The 10,298-nt window shown below is 36.3% G+C and overlaps 1 protein-coding gene across 1 annotated transcript; it reads right to left on the minus strand.

The window, feature by feature from the left end:
* Positions 1-695: 695 nt before the first annotated feature.
* Positions 696-10,140, minus strand: LOC145772407 (P-selectin-like). The gene is made up of 14 exons (XM_082584284.1): positions 10,071-10,140; positions 9,561-9,646; positions 9,090-9,300; positions 8,674-8,758; positions 7,557-7,660; positions 7,019-7,204; positions 6,556-6,738; positions 6,288-6,470; positions 5,640-5,816; positions 4,971-5,174; positions 3,883-4,039; positions 3,075-3,178; positions 1,560-1,720; positions 696-878 (listed from the first exon to the last, which is right to left on the minus strand). Exons 1-14 carry the CDS (start codon positions 10,138-10,140, stop codon positions 696-698), a joined length of 2,094 nt encoding a protein of 697 aa, XP_082440410.1.
* Positions 10,141-10,298: the final 158 nt, after the last annotated feature.

Here is a 10,298-nt window from a genome sequence, read left to right on the forward strand (position 1 = left end):
CAAAATTCCGAGGGATGAGCAATAATAACATTTTTACAGTACATAGTTAAAAATCGTGGCAGAACACCAGTTTCAGATTTAGGCTTGCAGCTTTTGATTTTAATATTATGTAACTATCTATTTGAAATAGAATTTTTATGCATGTTGATAATAGCCTACCGGAGTTTGCTTGTTCGTTTTACGTATTTTTCAAATTTTTCTTTTATACATGTGCTAGCTGAAGATGCTATTACTATAGCGAAATCGATTTTTAACTTAATAAATTACACTAAGAGGTTAGATTGTTGTGCAAATGCCAGCATTTGATGAAAGCAAAATAGCAGTACCATGTTTTAAATCATGCATTTTATTGTTGATTTATGAATATCATGATAAAAAGAAAACAAATGATACAGTATATGTACAAATCATGGTGAGATAACTGCGTGCAACAAACTAAAGTTACTAGTTTCTATTGAGTGTTAAGTTTTTAACTACAAAGTTTACCATTTTTAATCATATGAAAACAGTCAAACCTTTCCTCTTTTCCTTCACAGTTAATGATGAAAAACATATTGCAATAGAGTCGTAATTTTAAGCTTCAACTTTTTTATGATGTAGCCTATCACAGAACGCATTGCAGTATCTTAACCGTCGTCGTGGTTTGTGTAAGAAAAGCTGGTTTTTGCTAGGTGTGGTCGAACGTCATTAAACAGTTATTGCAGCTGCTGGCAAGGATTGCTGCCGCATATTTTCTTCTGGATTAACCCGGTAACATTGAGTGACAACCCTTCAAATCCGCTTTCAATGAGGACTGCGTTCTGCGCGTCACCGGCGATGTCAACAATGTAGTCTCTCTCCAACGTTCCTCCTTCGTTCACGACTCCAAGAGCTAAAATCTATCAAGTTGTGAACATTAAAGACTCTTTGTCATTGCGTGAAAATATAGCATTTAAGTTACAATTGCTTTCTAGAGGAAATAGCTATCGTTGAATTGGAAAATGCTTCTTTTTATCAAAAATTTAAAGTTTCTTGTATTTGCAGACTTGTAGATACCATTGACTTTCGCCCAGTAATAGAGATCACTGTGCTGCTGTTTGAAACAATTTACGTCATGTGCAAATAGTTGAAAGCAAGGCAACTGAGCTTTTTTTAAAAAAACTTAAAATGTGAAATGGCAAGCATAGACAATAGACACTGTCTAAAGTAAAATGTACAGTAGTATTGATAAGCTCACTGTCGGCCTCTCATGAAAATCTCATGCACGGAAAAAATAGTATGAGCGTAAGCAAAAGTTTCCAAAAGGTTTCAACTGTTCTAGAGATTAGAAAAAACGTTTTATGATGTGGGACTGTACTGTAGCCTATTAAGCAAATCCGTAATTTTGACTTGAGTAGGGTTTGAATTCGAAGATACTACTATTATTATTTATACTAGGAAGTGAAGTTATAGTTCAAGTCGAGCTATTGTCAAAATCAAGTGTAATAATTAAAATTATTTTAAACAACATTGGTACCGAAAAATCCAGTATTATGTAAAATGGAATTACAACTCCACAGTTTGTTCGATTTAGAACTCACATTTATACCAGCTTCTCTCAGCTTGCGGGCAGGCGTCAGAACATCATCGTTGGAAATCCCATCCGTCACAACAAGGACCAGATCATCGATACCAGCTCGGTTTGTGGGCGCTTTGAGCATCGCATTTGAAACGTAGTCAAGTGCGTTGCCAGTAAAAGTACCTGTACATGATGGCCTTGCGGGTAAAATGTTCTGATTGATGTACAATAGATTGTAGAATATACTTGTCGTCAAAGCTTTTTCACGGGGTGTTAATGATATTTCATGATTTAATGATAGCATTATGATAACAGTAAGAGTATGATATATCCAATGGAGTTATCATGAATCCAAAATTCTTCAAACTTGCATCGGTTAAATCATTAAACTTATTTTTTGTTGTCACACGTCATCGATTGACCTTTTGGGCCATAGCCGTAAGAGAGCGAAATATTTTGTGAAGAATAGACACATTTTCCCATATTGTGCCTTTACGTGCCTTATGCATATGATTATCAGCATTTTATGGCGATATTTGAGGTTATTGCAAAAACAGAATGAAACTAATTTTTCTTTTGGTCTAAATTTTGGTATAATATAGTTAATTTTAATAAAATCTAAAATAAGAAGTAAAGTTCTAAAAACCCTAATTTTTAAATAAGTGCGATAAAATTGTGATAAATTACATTTCCAATTTAGGCTAGTTATGCAGTGTATTGTGCATTTGTGCAATCTAGGCACACTAACAGTGAAAATTTTGAAAAAGTCCGCCCTGATCGTTCAGTTGGTTAGCGCGTGACTTCTGGAACGAAGAAACTTCAAGAGCAATAGCGGCGCTGGTTCGATTCTCGGGGTGTGCGCTTGAGCAACGCACGTTAAGGACTGCTCTCCATTCAGCGGCATCTAATGGATGGAATACTTCTCCGGTAACAAGACTTCAACAATTGGAAACTTTACTCTGTCAATCTCGGTGACCGAGCCTGCGTCAGTGATTCAAAGCTTCTACAAGTATGAGAAACTGTCAGGATTAAGCTCTGCAGGAAGCTTTCCCAGTCCGAGGATAAAGATTCAATCAATCAAACCTATTCAAAAAAAGTAGTTCTCGCTGTTCTAGCCCTTTCCAAAGTACCTGCTTTATTTGAAAAAAAATTCTCAGCAGGTTGAATGTTGAGAACAAAATTTTATGATTATTAATTTGGACAAAACACCAACCACGTGTTATCTCGTGTTGAAACTATTTGGGTAATTATGTAATCTTATCTTGGCCCAGATTGGAGAAGTTAGTCGCACAAGTACATATGTTTGCAGGATGTCAAAGTACTCATAGCGAGAATAATTTCTCACACATCTGTTCATTTTTCCAAACTTCACGAGTTTTCTTTCATGATTGAAGCTTTACCTCCAGTTGTTGTTAATAACGTGATGGCTCATGTTTGCCACCATTCTGCAGTAATTATGTCACGATCGCTATATAGTTAGGAAGATATCGAAAACATAGTTTGACCATCATAGAAACAACGTTTACAGGAATCTTACCGGAACCGTCATATGGCAGATCAAGTATCGCCTTGGTGATGTCCTCTTTTGTTGTATATTGTCCAATTTGTATTTCGCTCGCAGTGTCAACGAATCTATTGTATCTGAAATATCATTAAGCAGTTTCAGAAGAGCCTGCTCGCCACTTTCGCAGTACGGTAGTAAAAAATAGACAAACTGAAAATTTTATTGTCAATTTTAAGAAAGAAATGAAATAAAATTTTGCTACATACATAAAGGTTTATTATGAAGCTCCTGTTTATAACTATGATGAAAACACAGATGAAGATTTAATCAATGCTATATTTGCCTAGTCATCAAATGATCTGTTTTGTCACCAAAAAGTGACTGGAACATTGGGCCAGGAAAAGAACGCTTAACAGAATAGAAACTATCGTTCCCATTTTTAATGAATAACAACAAGTAAAAGCTATATTAAGCTTGATTTTTGTTTTTTGTATTTGACATTTCAGAAGATTACTTTTCTTTCCATGTTCCTGACCTCCAGTAGCGCGCCCGTCTATTCATTGACAAAATGCTCGGCAATCTATATCGGCCGATGTTATTTACGTTATAAAAAAGTCACCATTTTTAAAATATTTCTGCTGTAACCTCAGATATGGTGTTGAAGAAGGTTTGATTGATCGTTACTCTACTACCCAGACAACAAATCAATAGTTTTTTACATTGATTCAACATCTGCTGACAAAGTCTATAGAAAACGAATTTTGACAAGCTTTTTGCAATTATCTGAATAACTTTTTAACAAAGCAAAGTATTTGAAACGTCACAAAATGTTAGTGATTACCTAATGGCTGCCACCAGCACGTCATCAGGAGATATGATAAACTGATCTATAATATCCTTTATGAAATAGACGGTTTTGTTCCAGTTTTCTTTTCCTACAGAACTACTTGAGTCCAAAACCAAAAAGAGATCGATTCTTCCATGAGGAGGACAACGCCCTAAATGAAGAAAATACATCAGTGGACAAATGAAGGCGTCATAGCTCAGTTTGTCAAGGGCCTGAATTCACAAACGAAAAGGCTTCAAGATCAAGCGGCGCTGGTTTGACTCTCGTGGTGTGCGCTTGAGCAACACATTCTAAGGACTGCTTTCCATTCAGTGGCTCCGAGTGAACGGAATAATTCACAGACAGCAACACTTCAATATAATCAGAAATTTCATTTTGTCAATCTCGGTGACCGGCGCAGGATTACTTCTCAAAGAAGCTTTCTCTGTCCAAGGATACAGGTTCTCACATCAACCAATCTATCATAATTATAGCAATCTGATTTTTAATGGAAGCATTTCCTTAGTCAGACTGAGTTGATGATGTCTGTTGTATCTCATGGTGTTGATAATATACAGACCATACGCTCAATTCCGTAACATGGCATTGTGATTAGTTTTTATACTGCAGACTTCACTTGATAAGCTTCAACACAAAAAAAATTTTCATAGCCAAGTGATAGGTCAGTCTAAACCTTTTCACAAAAGATCATGTTTGATTGCTTTTGCCTGGTTACGGGCAATGAAAAACTGAAAAAAAAAACATAAAAAAAAAACGAATATGCTGCTTGTAAAAATGATCACAACCAGGAAGTTGTCGTAACTTTGAGTCAAATTTGTGAATTCATTTCACATCGTAATTAACCAGTTTACTTTGTGATGCCTCGGTTTAGCCTGAAACTATCACATTGCTTTAAAATGAGATATTGTAACAAAACATTTACTTCATCAATAGGATCTTGTCCTACATAACAAAGTGCAAAACTTTTCTCTATGATGAGTTTTATTGTCATAGTATTAAGCAAAACAATACAAATACTTTCGCCTTTTTTGTATTCTATATGAGTTATTTAGTCATATAAATAAAACTAAGTATTTACTAACTAGCACAACACGGAGTCGATGCATTGGTCCATTCGAAGACGCTGGTAACGGCATTGAATTGACAAGAGCTTTCTTTAACTCCAAACAGCTCCCATTTATCTGACCCATCACCGCATGTGTATTGACAGCGAGAAAATGACAAACTGTCTTCGTTGCAATCAATTGATCCATCAACAGGTCCCGCTAGGTCAGGTTGGCAGGACCCTGAAACAAACTGCTGTGAGATTTTACGGTACTTTATTTTTGTTACCAAGGAATACTGGCCTCATGGCATAGCGATCAAGCTTGAATTTGGTGTTCTTCACTGTGGCCTCCTGACTTTAGAGGGTTTGGTCACTACTCACCGATTTATTTGCTGGAATAGACTGAGTGAACAAAACTTTACAATATATTTACGTGTATTTCATTACTGACCAAGCAAAAAAAGCAGAAACTTTCATATTTTGGCCACATAATGAGAAATATACGTCACTGGAAAAAGACATTATGCTCAGTTTGGTCAGTGGAGGAAGTGGAAAGAGCCGTCTCAAAAGAGATATCTTGATAGAATGACGAATGACAGCGAGATGGGCATGGAGGAAGTGAAGAAGGTTGTGAGAAATCAAGAGCTGTGGAGGGATAGGATTTATAGAATGACCGAAAGTCGACAACAAATGATGATGATATTACCTCGCAAGCATAGTGGAGAAGGATCTGACCACTGGAAATCCTGGCAAACTGTCGAAGGTGTTCCTTCCAGATAATATCCAGGTAAACATTCAAAAGAGCATTCGGAACCGAAAAGGTTTTCTTTTGTGCAATAGACCTCGCCATTGTTTATTCGAATTTCTTCTCTGTTACAAGTTACTGAAAATTCAATCAAGTTGCATGAGCATGAAAAAGACTAATACAATATGGTTTTCATTTTTTTAAATGATAGGCTATAGCTTATGAAAAACTTTACATACACTGCATTTAGTTTTTGTTGTTGACAGATACAATCTAGAAACCAGTTTTTACTCAGGTTTGTACGGTCATCTTTGGTCTACGTTCATCAGAGCTTGGTATTTACTCACGTGGGTACTTTACTTACCTAGCTTAGCTTCATACTTACTGTACTTATAATCTAGTGCATAATTAGACAAAAAGTAGTAGTATAATCTATCAAATATAAATAAAAGCTTATCTGATAACAAATAAAATAACTTTTCCAAAATAAAAGAAACATGTGCCCTTTCAACTTCAGGAGCTATTTGGGGCAGTAGGCTATACTGTAGGCTACCTAGCTGAGCATTCTGTGGTGCATGATTTAGCTTTGGTTCTAATGTTTCAACTTACTTGGTTGACATTCAGCTGCAACGTCAGACCACTGGCTTGTTTCTTGACATGTTATTCTGTCTGGACCAGTCTTGAAAAAGCCATTGTTGCACGCGAAAGAGCATACAGATGAGAAGTCATTGCTATCACTGCAAGTTGTGTTTCCAAACTCAATGCCATTGGTCAGATCAACAGGACATGTAACTGAGTAAAGAAATGCACATTAAAAAAAATTTTTAACACAAGAAATAAAGTAAAAATAAATATAAAAACAGTGACAGAAACTTACTTTTTTGACAATTCGGTTTTTCATTTGTCCATTGTCCGTTGTCCTGACACATTGTGTCATAGCTACCTATCAATCTATATCCTTCAAAACAGGAGTATTCGCATATAGAATTATGGTAAACGCCATCACTGCAAGTAACTTGTCCGTTGGTCAAAGCTTCCACATTTGCAGACTCACAAACCACTGTTTAAATAAAGAGCTAGTTTTAATGGTAACCAACAAAACTGAGTTGTCATTTACCAAAGGTGTGTAAAGCAAAAACCAATTGACCTACTGTAGATAAGCATTTCAATGGCCAGCATATTAGGGTATAATCGCTACTAGGCCGACGTGGTATCAAAAAAACATTAGTAAATAGGATACTGTAACATAGTAAGAGTCAGCCAGAGAATTCCCAGAAGTAATTTCAGTAAGTGAAACTCATCTGAAGCCTTAAAAGCACAAAAGCTGTGCCAAGCTTTACCTCTCGTGCATTGCGGAAATGAATCGCTCCATTCGCCATTTGCATCGCAAAATACTTGAAAAGAACCTTGAAGCTTAAAACCCAGGTTGCAACCGAAAATACATTGAGATCCGGTCTTGCTCGAATCACTACATTTTATTTGGCCGTTTTCAGGTTCTTGTGGTTCCGTAGGACTACATCTTGCACCTTGTGAATATGATTATATTATTACCGAACACATTTCATTAAACGCCATTTAGCAAAAATGTTAGGCTTTGATGTAAAAAGTTGTAGGTTCGATTTGATATCATCTCGAGTGGTATAAAATAGAACTTAAGTTTGCTTTTGCTTTGCGCTTGATACTTTAAGAGTCGATTTACTGTAGATTATTTGTAGAGCAGCCTAATGTATTCAGTCACCATTTTGTGCTGATGTAAGGTATTCAACTTGTCTGCAGTGAAGTGGAATTTGCTGAGGACTACGCATAATGTTGCATACGAGAATATTAAAGCATAGACTACATTTGTATTATTGTGTGACGACTGACCAGGTCACTTACGTGTACATGTTGGAGTATCTGCGTTCCAACTGAACCCTCGAGCGTATTCTGTGCAGACTGTTTCCGCAGAACCAATTAGTTCAAAGCCTTCATTGCAAGAAAATCTAAAAACAACATAACCATTAACCGTGTTCAGAGGATTGTAGGCGTGTTTGACTTGTTTTTTAAATCGGGATAAAACAACTCACATTTATTTCAGGAAAGTTTTTCCTTTAATTTTGAAAAATTAAGCCTACTGGAATTAGTGTTATGTTATTTTACCTGCAAATAAAATCATCCAAATGCGTCATCAAAAGATTTTTAGATAGTGATGTCAAGATAATTTGGTTTTCAGTTGTAAAGTCGTGTTATTACGTGTAAAACAACTAACCTGGCAACAATTGTTGCTGTAATAAATAGACTATTATGTGCATAGTATATAGGCTACTATATAAGAAATACAACAACATACTAACAATTCTTCTGCACAAGTTAAAGATTTTACAGATAGGCTACTTGTTTATCTGAATTGAGTCTTGAAAGCGTTAAAAGGTGGTGCCTATTTTGAACGTTTTTAACGCCGCTAAGTGGCGCAAACCAGTCAACAACCGATTCTCAGATGAGAAAAAAGATCGATAAAAATACATTGGAGCGACAGTAAAGCGCTGGCCGGTGATCGATAAGTTATTGGTTAGTTTACAACAATAGTTTAAAAAACACGATAAGAATAGAATGCATTTGCAGCATCCTTAAAAAATCAGCTAAACAAAGTCCGCCCTGATAGCTCAGTTGAATAGCACGTGACTTCGTGAGCGAAAGAAGCTTCAAGATCAAGCGGCGCTGGTTCGACTCTCGGGGTGTGCGCTTGAGCAACGCACGTTAAGGACTGCTGTCCATTCAGCGGCATTCAATTGATGAAATAATTCCCCACCAACAAGACTTCAACAATTGGACTTCACTCTGTCAATCTGTGACCGAGCTTGCGTCAGTAGTTCAAAGCCTCTACAAGTATGCAAAACTGCCAGGATTAGGCTAAGAAGCTTTCCCAATCCAAGGATAAAAGTTCAATCAAATTGTAAGCGACTTTTAAAATCCATAGGACAATCAACAGCACTTAAATTATTATTAATGTTAATACTTGCAAACACTTGCTGGAAAGGTCATATTGGTGCACACTATTCCTCCATCGACTGGTGTTGGTGCCGGAAGACATTGAGGATTATCTGTAACAAGTAGCCACCAACGTTTTGTTAGTATTTATAAAACTTATTTTTAGTGTGTTATAGACAGGTATCTGCTAATATAAGGTTTAAAAAATCTAAGCTGTCAGAGTAGATGTTGGTGTACGATTGACGAAGTCTCAGACAGCCATTGACCACCATTTGAAGCTACGCTATGTGTTTGCTTCTGAACATGAAACAACCATGCCTAACTTTACAAGGGTTAATATAGCCTACTTTGCTTTTAGTCAGTTATGTCTATTTTGAGCTCTGCAAGTAATTTACTCTGTACGATAGCTTATCGAATGAAAAAATATTCTTTTTTTTTACTCACTGTCGCAGGGCATAGCTCTTTCGTTGCAATAATCGCCATAACAACAACACTTGCAAACGCTGTTTAGGGTGAACTTGGGGTTGCATTGGGTTGGGTCCCAAGCCGGTCTTTCATTCTGTGCCTGATTGTTTTCGCATGCTAAAGACTGTTTGCATCGCTTAGTGATTCGATACCTGTTTTCGCTAAGTCGAACTTCATTTTGACACGACCCCTGTTGAGAAATGTGGTTATAGATTAAATTATTGATTTTAGACCTCGAAAGTTGTTGAATGTGTCACAAATAAAGCAACTTAAACAAATTAGCAAACAAATATGGTACGGTAGCCTAATGTAGGCTAGCTATTATTTATACACAGTAGGCTTATTAGCAATCCGTAATTGCAATTCTTGCTCAGAAACACGATATTATCAAATTCAGTTCTTGATCTTGACAATTTTATATGCATACCTATGTTATTGCAGATTAGTTACCTCATTTGGAGCGCAAGTCATTATTTTTCCTTGATCATTGCATTCCTCGTTGGATGCGGCATCAATACAAGTAAAACACTTCAAGCCTAAAACATGAAAGACATAAAAAAAATAACATTTACAAGAACCCAAAATTCGGTCAATTTTTACACATGAGTTGAACTTGTCTTGTCATCACACTGCGTCATATTTTTGGTAGGTGTTGACTAAGTTGGATTTTTGCAGTGTCTACCCTCGTCCTCAAAACTACACAAAAACAATCTAGAAAAAAAAAACACGACGATATGGCTTCTAAGGCTCTAATGGCTAAGTTACAAAACTTAACTTATTCAAAACTTGGTTCGGTAATTCATACGAAGGTGGTAGGCCACCGACTTTGAAAATAAACCATATGCAACACTAACTTCATATTTACAGAAAGAACAAATGGAAATTTTACAGTTATTAGCCATTAAACCTAATGGAAAGTAGAAAACTTATGATGGTATGCTACTGTAACACACGACTTACCGTTGACTATTGGTTTATACAGCAACAAGGATGCTACCGGTACAAAAAGTTTCAAAAAAGTAAATTGCATTTCGACTGCTGGAAAGGTTTTGATTCTAAATTGCACTGCATTTTTCTTTTATACGGTAACCACTTTTATTCAGTAATAGTTTACCAAAGTTCAACTCTAAGGCATTGTTATCCGTGAAAAACTGCCTCATAAAAAGTCTCAATAACCGGTTTCAAAAG

Source organism: Aplidium turbinatum, chromosome 6 (assembly GCF_918807975.1).
Source record: "Aplidium turbinatum chromosome 6, kaAplTurb1.1, whole genome shotgun sequence".
NCBI classification, from domain to species: Eukaryota; Metazoa; Chordata; class Ascidiacea; order Aplousobranchia; family Polyclinidae; genus Aplidium; species Aplidium turbinatum.